The sequence below is a fragment of the Myodes glareolus genome, chromosome 2 (assembly GCF_982192425.1).
Source record: "Myodes glareolus chromosome 2, mMyoGla1.1, whole genome shotgun sequence".
In the NCBI taxonomy this organism is placed as follows: domain Eukaryota; kingdom Metazoa; phylum Chordata; class Mammalia; order Rodentia; family Cricetidae; genus Myodes; species Myodes glareolus.
In genome coordinates, this window is record NC_142027.1 from 78,907,661 (window position 1) to 78,925,032 (window position 17,372).

Here is a 17,372-nt window from a genome sequence, read left to right on the forward strand (position 1 = left end):
AATGGAGCTCAGCTTACTCTAGAATCAAGGACCACATGACTTTCAGCAGACAAACATCTCTGAAGAACAGAGACTGTTAGTGGAAGTGAGAGCAAGTCTAAGGAGCCAGGATTCCTAGAGGATGACTTCTCCGGGAGTCTGAGTCTAGCAGCCTTCTCCGTCCGTCTAGAAGGCTGCAGATCAGAAACCTCTGACATGTGCTGACACGGGGTGAGGGCAGTGATGTGCCACACTGCCGCACTGAGTACTGCGAGGGCATCTGTGAGTAAGACCGTTAGGAGCAGCCCCAGTGAGCCAGGACAGAGCCAGGGCTGGGATCGGTGTTGATGGTGTAGAGATCATTGAGCTGATAGTGACTGTACACCTCCTACCTGTTCCCCAACACCTCCCACCAAGTCTGAAGCTGCTTTGAAATTACTGGGCAAAATACGTTTTTATCCTAGAGTCTTTATTGTTTGGGGACGCCAAATTCCTTTGAGAATCTCAGAGTCACATTTCTTTACAGTTTAAGATGTCTAGAACCAGAGGGGATGGTTCTAGAACTCCTAAGGTTTAAGAATGAATATTGCTACTTTGAAGGGAGATTTATTGTGACTTTGTGGAATTATTTTTAATGCTGTTAACTTTAAATTCCCCAACGTCATTGTGTTTTGAAGAGAGGGTCTGATAAGTCATTCTTGTTTTTTGTGAGAACGTAAGTAAGCTTTATCAATCAAGCCTTTTGTATGAAGTATGTGTCTGTCTGTCTGTGTCTCTGTGTGTCTGTCTGCATGTCTGTATCTGTTTAGAGATAGGGCTTTGCTGTGTAGCTCAGGCTTACTATCCTGCCTCAGTCTCCCATTCTTACGATGGATGGACGAGCGGACACACACACTCACAGATATATATGGTTGACTTTTCTTGTGTTTATATATGGAGGATATCTTAACTAGAAGGCTCAAGTCCACAGCCTTCTCTTTAGCTCTCAAAAACTGCAGGTAGGAACCCTTTAACATTCTGTGTGTTTTAAATTAACAATTATAATGAATAATAAATAGTAGAAGTTTGAAAAAATGAAGCACAGAGAACCATGTTTTTTTTTTCTTTATTTTATGTCATGTTCTTTCACCTATTTTTCCTCTGTGATTTTAGCCTAAAGAAATATTTCAGAATACAAAGTCAAATGGCCTTGCCATGGAAGTGACTTGGCAGCTCTTTAGGTTGACAGTACTGGGGGCAGCACATTCCCAAATGATTAAAGATGAGGCTGTTCATGACCTCTTTGCTCTCCACAATTCTGTGTGAAAATACATGAATGTGCAGAGATAATTCACATCCTTAGAATCCCTATAAATGCAATGCAGGGCAACATGTTACATGAGCACCTAATTACAGAGTGTTGCATATGTCTGACTTACAAATGCTATAATGATATTATATAAATTATATAAATATATATAAATATATTATATAAATGATAATAAACACACGTGGGCACAGTTAAGATACGGCGTTCTGTGCATTTTCCTTTGAAGTTAGCTTTCCATGGGCACAGGGGGTCGAGCTATTTTTAAATGATGATTGTCGTTTTCACTTCTTCCCTAGTCAATACAGATACAGAAACTGCTGTTGTCAACGTCACCTATACAACAAGAGAAGAAGCAAAGATGTAAGTGGGTTGGGGATCATTTCTTTGCAGGTTTATTTGGGTTTGTCTTTGGTTTCCTTTGAGTCCTGCTTCTGGAAACCTTTCCTGAGAAGACAGGTACCATCCAGCCAGATCACATCCTCTTTGTACATGCCAGGACAACTCCAGGGTGTCTGTGTCCTCTTGGACATGCCTGTACAACTCCAAGGTGTCCTTGCGACTTTTGGCATGTCCATGCAACACTGGGAGTTCGTGCCGGGCTGTTAGGTGATTGTATAGGATCTCTTTCTCGAACAGTGTTGAACTTGGCACCAGCAGAAAGACAGAAACCCCGTGAGATCACCAGCACTATGATGCTGCACCCGTAGGCTCACTTTGACAAGCTTCAGGGGGCCTCTTTTACCTGGAGCACACTCCGTTCTCAACAAGGCATGTGCACAGCCTCCTAGTCACACTCACTGAATGAATACTAAAACAATAGTGGTTTTTTTTTTTTCCTGTGTAATATTTTCAGAAGAATTCACCTCCTTGACAGCAGCAGGCTTGCTCACCTGGGAATATTCTACCCTGGCTTGGACCCCCTACTCTTACTCCATTCATTACTCTGTTACTTCAGTAATGATTAGAGTTTATTCTTAACAGACATGGGATTACGTTTTTTTAAGCAATAGCAAAAAAACAAGTTTCTTTCTAATTTTTTGGGCTGTTTTGAGGTGGGGAATTAATCGCCTTGTACCACCGTGCCTAGCTAAGACGTTTCTCTTGGCAGGAGGCCCTTGAGGTGCCTCCTAGGCCAGAGTAACTTAGAAGTAACACAGGCAGTCATGCCTCATGGCTGTGTATGTCCATTCCCAAGGAAGGGAATAACCTCGGTGCCGTTGCAGTTTTCAGCACACATGAAGATGTGGTGAACCTGTTTTCATACCAGCAGGCTCAGGCTAAGCCACCGCTGGCCATCACAGCCGTAGCCCAGTGCCGCTTGGGTAGAATCTGCACATTACTCACTTGCCTTCATTGAATTAAGTTTCTGTTTTGTAATGAATTCACAGCCCCTCAGCGTTACTCGAGTAGGGTTGCTGCAGAAACATGTAAGGGCATTGTTCCATTTCATGTAAAATTTTTAAAATACAGAAGTAAGTTTTGTTGTTCATAGTAGTTATTTTTAGATAATCTGTAGCCTTGAGGACTGAGGGCATAAATACACCCTCACTGCTGTAGAATAGTAGATACTGAAACATTACCAGACAGGCCCTGGGCCATCTCATCTCTAGGGGTTGCCCCAGAGAAGGAGCTATACCTTCAGAGGTGCCCATGACAACATGTGGTTTTTGAGAGACTGGGCATAATTCACAAACTTGAATGGGAGGCTGGCCCTAGCAGAAGTTACAGTGACCCCGGAGAAGGGCTGACCTCACTTTACAGTAGTGTCAAGTGGAGTGGGGAATGAGTTATAGAAAATATTTGATAATGGAAAATATTTAGAGTGTTAACTGATTTTTAAGGATTAGAAATAGTATATCCATTTTAGTACATTTTAATAAATAGTATATAATAAAGACAAGGAAACTATTGTTTTCTTAATTTGTGCTTATGTATTTTTGAATTTCTCAAATATATTTGAATTTTGTGATATGATTAAAATAATCATGAAGATGTGTTGTGGTTAAAAAGAAACTAATAGTTTTGGACACACACCTACAGTTGTTGGTGAAGAGGGTTTAGTCTGCGGGGGATGAGGGTTACACAAACAGTCTTAGCCACCTAGATCTAGATGCTGAGAGAGAACTTATTTAATCGTCGAGACTCCAGGCCTGAGATATGGGATATGTCTTGCTCATCCCTGTATCCTTGGTGCTTGGCACAGGCACCCCATAAATGGCTAGTGAGCAAGGTACACCCTCCCGCCTTCTAGAGTTTTTACCACACTCTTGGATAAGCTTGCTGTGTTCTGCTATGTTGCAGAGCAATTGAGAAGCTAAGTGGGCATCAGTTTGAGAACTACTCCTTCAAGATTTCCTACATCCCCGATGAAGAGGTGAGCTCCCCCTCACCTCCTCAGCGAGTCCAGCATGGGGACCACTCTCCCCGGGAGCGAGGCCACAGCCCCAGGAGCTCTTCTCAGGCCAGACAGATTGATTTCCCGCTGCGGATCCTGGTCCCCACCCAGTTCGTTGGTGCCATCATTGGAAAGGAGGGCTTGACCATAAAGAACATCACTAAACAGACCCAGTCCCGGTACGTGCCTCCAGTGCTTCCTCCACTTCCTTCTGAGGAGTCGCATGCTTGCATCCCGTCTCCCCCATCCTTGGTCACTTGGTGCTGTAGCGGGAGGCCGTGTCGTAGGTTTCCCTAGACTGTGACTAGACTCACCTCAGGGGGGCTGTGCTGAGTGTTCATGCTAATGATGTACGTCATTCCCTGAAGGGCTAAGTCCATGAAGAGAACACATATGGACCTCCAGGAAGGATGGTCCCTTGTGCTAGCGTTCCATGAGCATGCCACAGCAGCTGAGAGGGGCTCTCTGGTTATAGGATGCTCTGGTCTGAGCTCTCACCCTCTGCTGGGTCAGCCTTGTAGTGGAGTAGCCGTTCTTTAGACTGTCTAGGTTGTCACTGCTGTATCAAACAAGAAAGTATGGGGCTTTGTTTGATTTTCTGTTTAAAGAGACTGAACTGGAGGTGGCGGTCAGCGGCAAAGTCATTTGTACAATTGTCGATTTTTATATGTCCGTAAGACCACCGCACACTGTCATGAAGATACAAGACTTGAGAACAGTGGCTTGTGTTCAAGTTTTGATAAAACATCTCACCTTGAGTTTCGGTTGCCTCTGTGAAAAAGGAAGCCATGGTGCTTTTACCAGGATCGCCGTGAGGATGCAAACAATCAGGCAGAGCAAATGAACTCGCATTTGCAAAGCCCCAGCTGCCAGCAAGTACTCATCCCTGAGCTGGTGGGTCTTACTCCAGTCAATGAGCGTCCTGTAAGCTGAAAAGGAAGTCACTCCAGTGTCTGAGGAAGCCCCAGCTGCAGACACTGGTGGGCAAGGGAATTGCTGAGACCAGACTGGAAGTTGTCGGCTGTTGTTCCTAAAAGCCAGCCTTTCCTTTCCCAAGTAAATTCTTAGTTATCTTCGTTCTGCTTCCAAAAATTGTGTCAGGTGGCTTAAGTTTCAGGGAAGTGAGATTAGTTCTTAAAGTATGCGCCCGGAGGGAAGGGGGCGCCTGGCTGGAGGAGGCGGCTGAAGACTGCCCCTCTCTAACAGCCGGAGGGAAGGGGACTGCAATTAGTTGTGTGATTTCTTAAAGTGGATGAAGCAAACAGGACCCAAAGGAGCCTGATGGAGTTGTCGGACTGTTAGGCCATTAGTTTTAGGAGCCTGGAGGGAAGGCAGACTGCCAACGGAAAGGGAACCAAAACCTCAGGAAAGCAGAGAGGCACGCCCCTGTCCCTCTGTCCCTCTGTCCCTCTGTCCCTCTGTCCCTCTGTCCCTCTGTGGATGCTCAGATACATAAAGCTTGCTGGAATTTGGTGCTGGAATTTGGATTCACATAAGGCTTTTAAAAGCTGTGCTCAGTGCAGAGGTCAGAACTGCTCCAGTGTGCTACCCCTTCTCACCTTACCCTTCACTTCTACAGACATTTGAAAGGCCACACAAAATGCTTCACTAACCGAGCTGACTTTATTACCGAGTTGGCTGGGTGCCCTGATCCTCAGCACTCCTGTCAGATTGGCCCACTTCTGACCACAGCGGCAAAGAATTTACGTCTGGCATGAGCCCCTTTGCACACTGACCTGCTTGGATCGCAGCACCCAAGTGTGCTGATAGCATTTCCTCTGTCCTCACTCTGTTGGCTGGGCTGGGCTTTTTGTGCCTGCGGCCCTATCGGATCTGTGCTATGGCTCCTGATTCTTTTCCTGCAGGGTAGACATCCACAGAAAGGAGAACTCTGGAGCCGCAGAGAAGCCTGTCACCATCCATGCCACTCCAGAAGGGACGTCTGAAGCATGCCGCATGATCCTTGAAATTATGCAGAAAGAGGCTGATGAGACCAAACTGTAAGTTTATACAGTGCCCAGACCACTCAGTGCTGTAAGATGAAGAAATATGTTTAAAACGCTCCGTGAGAACACAGCACACAGAGTCAATTGTCCAGGACTCATGGTGGCTCGCAGAAATCGGGGAGCCTGTGGGGTCTGACCTAGGTCCTCTGCACATACATTATAGCTGAGTAGCTTGGTGTTCTTCCTAACAGTGAGAGCGGGGATGGTCCCTGTCCCTTTTCCTCCTCCTGGATGGCTTCGTCCAGCCTTGATGTGACAGTGTGTGCCCGGTCTTGTAGTAGCATATTATGCTGTGTTTGGTTGATGTTCCTGGGAGTCCTGCTCTTTTCTGAAGGAAGATAGAGAGAGGGTGGATCTGGGGGAGAGGGGAGGTGGAGGGAGAGCGTGGGGAAACTGTGATCAGGATGTAATATATGAGAGAAGATTTTTTTAAAAAAAAAAGAAATATGTTAAAAAGCTCTAAGTGTGTTTACAATGGTAGAGGGATTATGTTTATATTACTCAGGGTTCTCTAGAGGAACAGAACTGAGAGAATGAATTTATACATATGCATATATGTTCATATTCATTAATACTGTATACTTGTAAATATGTGACATGTCAATATATGCTGTATATTACATATACATATACAAATTTGTGTATGTATGTATGTATTTATAGGTGAATATATTCTGTGTATATATGTATAGGTTTACATATGTGTATGTGTGTATATTATATATAAAGCAGGGAGGGAGGGAGAAAGGGAATTTATTGGAGTGGCTTACAGGCTGTGGTCTGTGTGGTCTAGCTAGTCCAATAATGTCTGTCTACCAACAAGAAATCCAAGAGTACAGCAGTTCAGTCCACTGTATGTCTCAGATGGTCTTCAGTATATGGACTCCCAATGAAGTACGATCTAATGCCAGGGAAGGAATAGACCAGCCAGTGAGAGCATGGGCGCGCAGGCAGAAAGCAGAAGCTTCCTTCTTCCAAGTCCTCCAAGTCCTTTATATAGGCTGCCAGCAGAAGTTGTGGCCCCAACTAAAGGTGGATCTTCCCACTTCATATAATTAAGAAAAATAGCTGAGTGGTGGTGGTGATACACACCTTTGATCTCAATGTTCAGGAGGCAGAGGCAGGCAGATCTCTGAGTCTAAGGCCAGTCTGGTCTACTGAGAGTTCCAGGACAGCCAGTGCTACACAGGGAAACCCTGTCTCGAAAAAAGAAAAATCCCTCACAAGTGTACCCAGCAGCATGGGTTTTACTTAAAAAGATTGTCAGTCTTCCAAATCTGTCTGTGGGCAGTGGTGGAGCTGGGTAGAGGAGCAGGGGGTGGGCTGAGTAGTAAACTCATTTGACCAATAATAGCAGGTGTGATATGCAAAACCAAGACTAGAATGTTCTAAAAAGAGCAACATTGCCAGTCTGTTATCACACCACATACAGGGCCCCTCGCCTAACAGTTATCAAGTACTTGCTTTACTTGGGACTTTTGGAAGTCCCCCAAATGTCATGGCTTGATTAGAGGGAACCCTTCTTTGATCTAAATTACTGAGGCTTTTACAAATAATAGTCTCCTCGGTTCTTTTGATTAGTTGTGTGCAGCTTAGGAGATGGCCACAAAGTGGATGTGTGAATGGGGACTTTAAGATGTCCTATAGAGCCAAGATAGAGTTGGAATGTCCCAAGTGAGTGTTTCTGAGCAGCTGTCCCCTGCCAAGCCTGAGCTTCGTGTTGAAGCTACAACTGTGGGCAGGAGCAAACACAGCAGGGAGAAGTCAGCCTGCTGGCTCCTCATGAGGACACTCACCCAACGTTCAGAGACACAGGGAGTGACGGGGGCAAGTAAGAGGCAAGGGACACATGATAGGACCCTAAACTTCCTTTCCATGTGCCAAGTGTGTGTTATGTACCATGTGCTGGACATTGCTGTGTGCACTGGTGACCCAGCAGGGGGCTAAAGGCTCCTCCGCCCTCTGAGGGGTGTGCATCCTAGGGCGGCCTCATTAACCAGACGGCTTGTTTGAGTGCCTTGCGGTAATGTGTTCCTCAGACGCTTCTGTTTTGAAGGAGTAGAAAATACAAGTGGTTTAAGTAGTAAGAAACATATCGTCACATAGCATGAAGTGCTAAGGTTAGAAAAGTTCTTATGTCACTAAAGCCTTGGGCTCAGAGATCTGGGACATTTTTTTGCTCTGCTTTCCTTGCAATAACTCAGACCTTGTATCACCACAGACCGGTATCCCAAACTTGAGAGTAAGGCCATCACTTCCTTTTTAAATGTTTTGAAGAATTGTGTTAAAATACACCTAACAATATATTCATTCACACTGTTACAAAAGAAACAGCTCTGGCTGCCTGTTCTTGCCTCCCTGTTCACCTTCTGTTCCTACCAACTGTGTTACTTTAGACCAGTGGTTCTCAACCTGTGGGTCGGGACGTCTTGGGGGTCAAGCAACCCTTTCAGAGGAATCACGTGTCAGGTATCCTGCATATCAGATATTCATAGCAGTAGAAAATTAGTTATGAAGTAGCAACAGAACTAATCTTACAGTTGGGGTCACCACCGCATGAGGAACTGTATTAAAGGGTTGCAGTGTTAGGGAGGCTGAGAGCCACTGCTTTAGAAACTTGGTACGAATGGGTCATATGGGTCTGTGCTCCTGTGGCTGGTTCATCTCAGTCCCCAAGTTCTTCCAGGTGTAGCACATAACGTGCCCATCCCTTTGGAATACACTACTGTGCCTCGGCTGTTTCTTAGTGACATTGCTGTGAATGGCAAATCACAAATGATCATGATTATTTCTCTTTTTTACATATTCCCAAAAGTGGGATTGCTGGATTATATGGGATTCTATTTTTGTTAATGTAGCGCCCCCTGGCCAGGCCGCCCCGTGGACTCACTCCCTACCATCTGGCTACTAGTGAGTAGAAAGTGGAAGAAGAGTTGGCCTGTGGCTCGTTTGTGTCGGGACTTGTAAGCTGAGGTTCGGAAAGAACCTTGAAAAGTTGGTTTCCATTTATACAAAGTGCAGCTGATGGCTCAGGAGACGACAGAGTGTCTGTCCTAAGTGTTGAATGTGCTTTGTCTTCTAGAGCTGAGGAGGTTCCTCTGAAAATCTTGGCCCACAATGGCTTGGTTGGGAGACTGATTGGCAAAGAAGGCAGAAATCTGAAGAAAATTGAGCATGAGACAGGGACCAAGATAACCATCTCATCGTAAGTCACCCTTCAGACCATCGTAAGTCACCCCTTCAGACCATTGTGTGTGGGAGCAGCTGACTCCAGAGGGGAGACGCTCAGTCGTGCCATAGTCTCTCAGAGCAGCCATGGAAGCCGATCCACAGGTGGGCTCTGCAGTCCCCCAGAGCACTCACCAGCACCAGGGAGACTCTGGGCTCACCTCAACACCGTGAATACCTTAAAATAAAAAATACGGTTGATTCTGTGGCACAAGCCTATAATCCAGGCTCTCAGGAGAAGAGGCAGATGAGCCAAAAGTTCAGAGCGAGCCTTGGCTGCACAGTGAAGTCAAGGAGAGCCTTAGTGAGACCTTTCTCAAAATACAAAGACTTGGGGCTGGGGATATGGCTTAAAGGTAGAAGACTTTCCTGGCACGTGTGAGGCTGAGGTTCAATTCATAGTCTGTGCCCATAGATTTTATTTATGTATATTGATACGTATAAATATATATTTATTTTTATATATATATATGTGTGTGTGCATATATATATAAATGAAGTCACTAGTAAGACTTGAGATTCTATGCTGATAGAATATCTTCCTAAGAAGATAGGAGTCTATGCTGTAGCGTTAGGAGAAATCAAGTCTTTACTGGAATGTGTCTGTGGTCTGGAGTTTCATTCTTCCTGTCTTCTCCCCGTTGGCCAGCTTGCAGGATTTGAGTATATATAACCCCGAGAGAACCATCACGGTGAAGGGTACCATTGACGCTTGTGCCAATGCTGAGATAGAGATCATGAAGAAACTGCGCGAGGCCTTTGAAAACGACATGCTGGCCGTTAATGTAAGCACCCAGTTCTTCCCTTTCTGCTGGTTTCCCCACAGCTAAGCCAGGACCCAAGCTCTGCAAGGATAGCTGTCCATCAGCTGAGGAGCAAGTACCTCGGGGAAGAGGGAAGGGCTTCCGACGTCTTAGGATTAAAGATGTCAGCAAACTGTGAGAAACATGGATCAGTGTGAGCTGCTAGAATCATACCTTCCAGGTCGTAAAGTGGGGTGAAGTTCATGATCACGTGTGTTAGAAAAGGAAGATGTCAAACCTGGGCTACACATAGATGTGCAAAGTAATGTGAGTCAACAGGGCTGAATGCTGCCTACAGGAGTAAAAGTTAGAGATCCAGGAAAGTGGGTTTCCCTATTTTCTAAACTTTGTATAGTAGTATTGTGTCTTCTCTCTCTTTATAATTTCAAGTATATACTTTAGCCAGATCTGGTGACCACACACCTTTAGTCTTCGAACTGGAGAGACAGAGAGGCAGGTAGATGTCTGTGAGTTCGAGGTCATCCTGGTCTACATAATGAGTTCCAGGCCAGCTGGGGCTGCATAGTGTGACCCTGTCTCCATTTTATACATATATGTAAATTGACTGGGCTGGAGGTTTGCCTCTGTGGTAATACGTGTGTAGCATATGTAAGGCCTAGAGTTAATTATTCTGGGTCAGAACAAATGGCATCATGGGGTCTAGAGACCTTGTCTGTCTAGGCTGCTTGGGGTCAAATCTATCTGAAGCAAGCCTGTGGGGGGAAGGGAATGGCCTGACTTCTGATTGGCATCTCTAGCTTGCTGGTGGATGCTCTTAGTTTGCCTAGTAATTGCTGTCACTCACTTGAGTGCTCTCTGGCACTTGAAGAAGGCCTCACCTTCTTCCTGTTTCTTATTTCTCACTTTATAATTGTTGCAATTATTTCTCCGTCAGCAAAGCCCAGACTCAATCTCAAAAGAGTAAAGTCTTTCCTTTTTCACTATTATTTTCTGAGAGTGGAAAGGGTCCTTTGATCAGCCATCATAGGCCACAACCCAGCCTCCACGGTTATCAGCCTCATTGACCTCTTGGTCATTTGACCCTTCCTCTACTTCCCATGCCACCCACGAACATTTCACAGGGGAATAAACAGCGACAAAGCCATCTGTACTGCAGCCCCATGTCCCCCACAGCAAAACGCTGCACGGTTCTTTCTCATGTTGGCATCCCAGCCCCCACCTCTCCAGCCCCCCCTATCACCACAGTGACTGGGACAGGATGGGGAGCATCCCGTGTGGGTGCCTTTGTGGCAGTCATCTGGCTGTCTCCTTCTTTGCTTGCGGACTCTCGATCTCTTTGCTAAGCATTTCTTCCCGAGAACACCTGGCTAGACTCAGAAGAGGTGTAGGTGTCCCGTGCATCGCTATCCAGAGTGGGTCACTTAGGTACCTGCGTCAGATTCATGATGTGTGAGACAAATCACAAAATCCCCAGGGCTTAACAGGCAGCGTGAGGATCCAGGTTTGCTGTTCTGCGTTCTTACGAGAAGGAGCATTTTCCAGGGTGACTTTACTCACAGAGAGAAGACTGCCTCATGTTTAGGAAGCTAAGGAATGGGGCAGACTGGGCACAGGCCAGCGTAGGGCCGGCCTCTCTCCACCTCCAACCCTGGTGAGCATCCTAGATTGAAATGTCAGATAAGCAGTGAACTCTTGAAGTAGCTGACCTGTCCTTGGGCAATTAGAAAAGACTGGTATTTGCTCTCGTTCAACAGATATTTATTGTGTACTAATGTCTCAGGTACTGCCTACACACTAAGGACAATGGCCGCTGATCCAAGGAAGTGAGGCAGGAACGAGGCACTGAGCCTTTGATTCTGTCCTGTGTCTTTGAGGAAATAGGAGTGTTAGGAGAGCCTAGAAAGGCCATGTCAACTGAGAGGGACACCTGGGCAGGGGAACAAGGAGCAACAACAGGCAGGGCACAGGGGTCCAGAGGTGAAAGGGCACAGGGTATTCAGGGAGCAGGATTTGCTGGGGTAGGAAAGCAGCTAGTGAAGGCGTTGCTGACCACAGTCAGATATGTAGATATACCCAAGGGTGGCAGGGAACCTTGGGAGGAAGGTTGACAGGTTGGGATCTGTTGTTACACCCAGTCCAAGGTGAAGAAGTCCAGGAACGGAGGGGAGCTGACTGGGAAGCAGGGGTGCTAGGCAGACAGGAGGTGAACCTGACCGCTGCAAGCCTGGCCTCTGGCCTTCTCTCCCTCATCTTTTTTCTTCATTTCTGTTCCCAGCAACAAGCCAATCTAATCCCAGGGTTGAACCTCAGTGCACTTGGCATCTTTTCAACAGGACTGTCCGTGTTCCCTCCACCAGCAGGGCCCCGTGGAGGTCCCCCCAGTGTCCCCTATCACCCGTTCGCTGTAAGTAGCTCAGTGTCCCGAGAGTCACTCATGCGGGGCGCCTCCAGGCAGTGTTGAGTGAAGGTGAAAGCTTTGGTTTGCAGTCCTGTCTTCATGGTGGGAAGTGACACTGGCCCCGGCTCTGAGTGTGTGCGCCTCAGCGTATGTATTCAGTGTTCTGCCTGCAGGCCAGAAGAGGACCCCAGATCTCATTACAGATGGTTGTGAGCCACCATGGGGTTGGTGGGAATTGAACTCAGGTCCTCTGAGAGAACAGTCAGTGCTCTTAACCTCTGAGCCATCTCTCCAGCCTCCCAAGGTCCATTTGATAAAAATAAAAGTTGTTGGTCTGGCAGTGATGGAACACACCTTTAATCCCAGCACTTGAAGGCTGGGGCAGTTCAAGATCAGCCTAGTCTACAGAGCAAATTCCAGGACAGCCAGGCGGGACTCTACAGAGAAAACCTGTCCCGAAAGAGCAAAACACAAACAGAAAAAAGTCGTTATTTCAAACAATATTCATGAGCACTTGTTAGTTAATCCAAATGTTATGGTACCTGGATTATTCTTGAATGCATACACATTCCCACCTTTGTCTAGAATCAAATATACTTTATTGAAAGGAAGTTTTAAAAAGAAAATGCTAGTGTGTTTGCTTCTAAACCGCACGCCGTCTAATATGTAGCCGGCTCTCAGTAAGTATCGTTTGATTCTTAATTCTCAGTGAAAGAAACGTGAACGGTTTGTTTTCTGCTTGTTGCCCTCACTCACAGCCGTTGTTCAAGATTAGTGTGTTAGGGCTGGAGAGATGGCTCAGAGGTTAAGAGCACTGCCTGCTCTTCCGGAGTTCAATTCCCAGCACCCACATGGTGGCTCACAGCCATCTACAGTGAGATCTGGTGCCCTCTTCTGGCATGCAAGCATACATGGAAGGAATGTTGTATACATAATAAATAAATTTTAAACAATTAAAAAAAAAAGATTAGTGTGTTACCAGATGGGGGCTGAAGACACCGACCACGCCACAGCTGCTTTCCTCCACCCTGTCTTCTCCAAGCACATGGCTTGTTTGTGTGTAAACTGTTTCAGTGGGGGAGAATCAGATGGGCCAGCAAACTCTCTTCTGCTCCCTGGTGTAGGCATGGCTAGTGGCTCTTGGGGGCCCCCTGTGTTCACACCCTCAAAACAGGCATGGGCTGGCACCATGCCCACAGGCCCAGCACATCCTGACTGACTTGCAGGAACTTCCTGAGGTGTTTGGGAGCACTGTAGACTGTCTCTTTGGTTCTGTCCATTTTCCTCTAAGCTAAAGGAACGAGCCTACCACTGGACTGCATGTGTCTGTAATGGAGGGGTCGTGGCGGAAGCACACGGGATGGATGTGGAGTTCACATTCTTTATCTTTGCTGGGAGATGTGATAACCAACTGTAAAAAGGCACTTAAGACATCTCTCACTTCCTGCTTAGGGATCCCTATAGTGTCAGTCTGAAAGTTAAAAGCCCTTGATTGCTGAAATTACAGAAGAAAATAATATATGCAATGTAAGTGTTACAGCTTTCTCTTAGACCAAATTGGTACAGGCTTTTTAAGCATAAAGGAATGTTTTCTTAGTCCGTGAATGGTGATGCATGTCTATAATCCAACCCTTGGGAGGTTGAGGGGGTAGGACTCCAGAAGTTCCAGGCAGCCTGGTCTCTACATAGTGAGACCCTGTCTCAAAATGAAAGAGATAAGTCAATACAAACTAAACATGGGATGTTTTCTTTTGGGCTTTTGGCCTTTAATGTCTTGCTAAGGAAAAATCCCCTTCATTGAAGATTGTAAAAAAAATGTTTTCCTTATACTAATTTTCAGTTGTTGGTTTTTCTGGGGGATGTTTATACTATATTTTACAGGGAATTGATCTAACTTTATTATTTTTCCAAGTGAATAGCCAGTTTCCCAATGGAAGTTATTGAGTAATCTGCTGTTTTATCAGTCGGCTTGAAATCCAGCTCTGCGCTTTGTTTTGCTGTTGATTCTCTGAGACAGGGTCTCCTATCGCCCAGGCTGGCCTCCCGCTAACCCTGTGATGGAGGGTGACTTTGGGCCGCTGATCCTCCTGCCCCACCCAAGGGGGAGTGCACCACCTTGCCCACTTCCAGCTGTCCCTCAGCCTACCTCATCGTATTTCTGCACTTGGTCCCTTTCCATTCAACTCTGTGCGGAAGTCACGAGCGTTTTATGACATCTGGCGGTTTCGACAGAACGCTTGCTGTTGTTTTTGTGTTTTCCTGCAAAGAATGATTTGGAAAGATGGCGGCTTTTATTGTTTGACAAAATGGAAGAAAATATACTGGCTTCTTTTTTTTTCCTTTTATATATAATAAATCCTACTCATAAAACCTCTTGACCTGGCAACTTTGTTTGGAAAAAGAACTTTTTCCCATTTCTTTTGAAAGTTTCTGACTTGACTCTGTTAGTTTGTAGTTGTCTATCAAAGTGTCCATTTCAGTTGCTGGGCTGATGCTCAGTAGAGGATGCTTGCCTATCGAGTGCAGGGCTGTGGGTTTGCCCTCCAGCACAAGGAGAAATCCATTTTATCTCTGTTTTAGATACAGCACCATAAAGTCATGCACCATAAAACAACAGATTGTTTCCATTTTTAAATGTCCAATCTTGTGGTCTTTTGTTTCCTAATATTGTATGTTTGTATTCTTAGTTGTTTTTTTTTTTTTATGTTTTTCAAGACAGGGTTTCTCTTTGTAGCCTTGGCTGTCCTGGAACTGACTTTGTAGACCAGGCTAGCCTTGAACTCTCAGAGATCTGCCTCCCCAAGTGCTGGGATTAGAGGCGTGCACTACCACCGCCCGACTCTTTCTTAATCTCTTAATAAGATTTTCAGAGTTTCCCTTTTCCGTTTTCTACTTATTTATTTACTGGCGACCTTTCCCTGTAGTGTAGGCTGGCCTCAGCTCTGTGCTTCTGCTTTGCGACCTGACCTCTCAGTGCCCTGATGACAGGCACGTGACAGCACACCTTGTTTATGCAGTATCAGGGGACTACCCAGGCTTTGTTAGGCTCCACAGGCACTTACAGTGGAACACGCGTCCAGTCTCCTGCTAAGGAGATAAGTGATACACGATTAATAAAAACCCAGAGAGAGAAACGGGGGTTCAACCTAAAGATAAGAAAAGAGCAGAACAAGCAGCTGCTGACTTACACAATCTCAGTCAGAAATGGAGATCCTGCCTTCAGAAAGCTCAGAACGAGACTGTGTCTGAGAGCTGTGTCGTGCCCCCCCCCCACATTCCTCTGTAGGGCTGGGATTAAGGCATGCATTGTCTCTATGGCAACTAAAATGGCTACTAAAGGTGTGTGTCACCACTGCTGATCTTCAGAAAAGCTTTATTTATTTATTAAAATGCAAATGAAATGCCACTACAGATAAGGGATTCCATTTGTTATTGCTGCTGTCTCCTGCATCCTGGGAGCTCACTTTCTTTCTGAACTTGTTCACCCGGCCTGTTGGTTAGCCTTGCTCCCCTCTCCCCACTGACTTACACATGCCTAATGAGATGTAATTGTACTTTCATGTCTCTAGTAAACTCGAGAGGATGTATTAATGAGTCCTCAGGGAAGTTTATTGATAGTGTTCTCCCGAGGCTCTGGCTGACCTCCCTGAGACTGCTCCAGGCGTGCTCAGATCAAGGAAGCTGAAGTGGCTTCCTTCACTTCAGTGAAGTCCTGTTGGCAGAGGTGTGGGTAAGCCAGCCCAACGTAAGCATGGGAGAGCTGTTGAATTACTCATCCGTTAGGTGGTGGCATGGGCAGGATAGAGACACCCTCTCCTGCGCCCATCCCTCTGCCCATCAACACCTGAGGCAGGTGGGAGTGCTGGCCCTGTCCCTCACCAGCTGCAGCACTGGGGAGAGTGGCCCCAACAGCTCGCCTGAACTGCACAGCAGAGCTGGCCCTGAAGGTATAAAGTAGGAGAACCTGCCCCGCCCTTTGCTCAGAGCTGCAAGTGGTGAACTCGTCAGGGCAATGCAGGAGAGCGCACCCTGGTGGAAGGACGAGGGAGAGCTGGCCAGCTGGCCAACCCTGCATCTACCCAGGCCCAGAACCAGGGTTCTGTGTGATCTGTGATCTCCTGGAGCACATGAAGGGACTGGTTCTGCAGACCCAAAGCTACAGGATTTCCACAACACAGGGCAACAACAGGAAAACCAAGAGAAGTTCCAGTGAGGGCCCAGCATTGATAGTGTAGCAGAAACCAGAGGCCTTGAGCCGGACCAGTGTCTCTGCAATGAACACTTGCAAGTGACGACATACGGGGGAAAACATCTCAGGCTGCAGAGTCGGCCAAAGGTTCATGTTCATTTTGCTTCTAGTTCTTGCGTCGTAGTTACTAGCCCCCATACCCTCCCCTGTAGTGGCATTTCATTTGTGTTTTAATAGATAAAGCTTACCTGAAGATCAGAGAGTAAAATAGCCCCACTGGTCAGTCTTATAGACCAGGCACTGATAACACGCCTTTAATCCCAGTAGCCACACTAGTTGCCAAAGAAACCAGGTGCATGCCTTTAATCCCAGAGGATTATAAAACGGGAGGAGACAGCTCTCAGACAGTCTCATTCTGAGATTCCTGGAGGCAGGATGGCCATCTCAGACTGAGGTCGAGGTAAGAGTCAGTGGCTGGCTGCTTTGCTTTTCGGATCTTCAGGTTGAACCCCCAATTTCTGTCTCTTGAGTTTTTATTAATCATACTACACTCAGTTGTCCTAAGAGAACCCAGGGTGGATAAGCTGCTGGGGGTAGCAATGTTTCGACAGTCTGGGACAGAACACTAAACCTTCTAGCCTTGGAACCTGTCCAAGTTCTTCCTTGCCTGTCCTGGCCCCACGCTGCCTCTGGTTCCAGAAGGAAGGCCTGCTGTCTTTTCAGCCAAGGATGAGTCTGTCGTAATGTCAGAGCTATTGAACCACTTGAGTATAATACATAAGCCTGGCCTGGGCCGCCCCTACGCCTTCCTCCCTGCTCATACTGGCCGTCTCTGGCTTCTCCTGATTCAAGTGTCAGCCGTCTCTTAGCTGTACCTTGGACTCTGCAGTTCTTCCAGCAAAGTGGGTGAACTGATGGTGATTCCTGCCAGTTTTCACAGTGTCTGCTGTGTACTCTGTCCGCCCACTAGCAGAGTCAAACCAGGCTAAGACATCCTGCCGCTGTTCCCTTGTAGGGCACACCTAGCTGTCACCTTCATAAAAACACTGCCCCTCCCCCACACACTCATACTGTGCTAAGGCTTTAATTATATATATATATATA

General features: G+C 46.5%; 1 protein-coding gene across 3 annotated transcripts in view; it reads left to right on the top strand.

The window, feature by feature from the left end:
- Igf2bp2 (insulin like growth factor 2 mRNA binding protein 2) overlaps positions 1-17,372 on the top strand; it is a 111,817-nt gene that overhangs the window by 80,732 nt on the left and 13,713 nt on the right. For 2 of the 3 annotated variants that reach the window (XM_087902041.1, XM_087902044.1), the window contains exons 5-10: positions 1,585-1,648; positions 3,590-3,862; positions 5,549-5,683; positions 8,772-8,894; positions 9,567-9,702; positions 11,957-12,085. In XM_087902041.1, coding sequence (XP_087758167.1) covers positions 1,585-1,648; positions 3,590-3,862; positions 5,549-5,683; positions 8,772-8,894; positions 9,567-9,702; positions 11,957-12,085 — 860 coding nt within the window. The remainder of the gene's footprint in view (positions 1-1,584; positions 1,649-3,589; positions 3,863-5,548; positions 5,684-8,771; positions 8,895-9,566; positions 9,703-11,956; positions 12,086-17,372) is intronic. The other variant, XM_087902045.1, reaches the window with a different exon arrangement.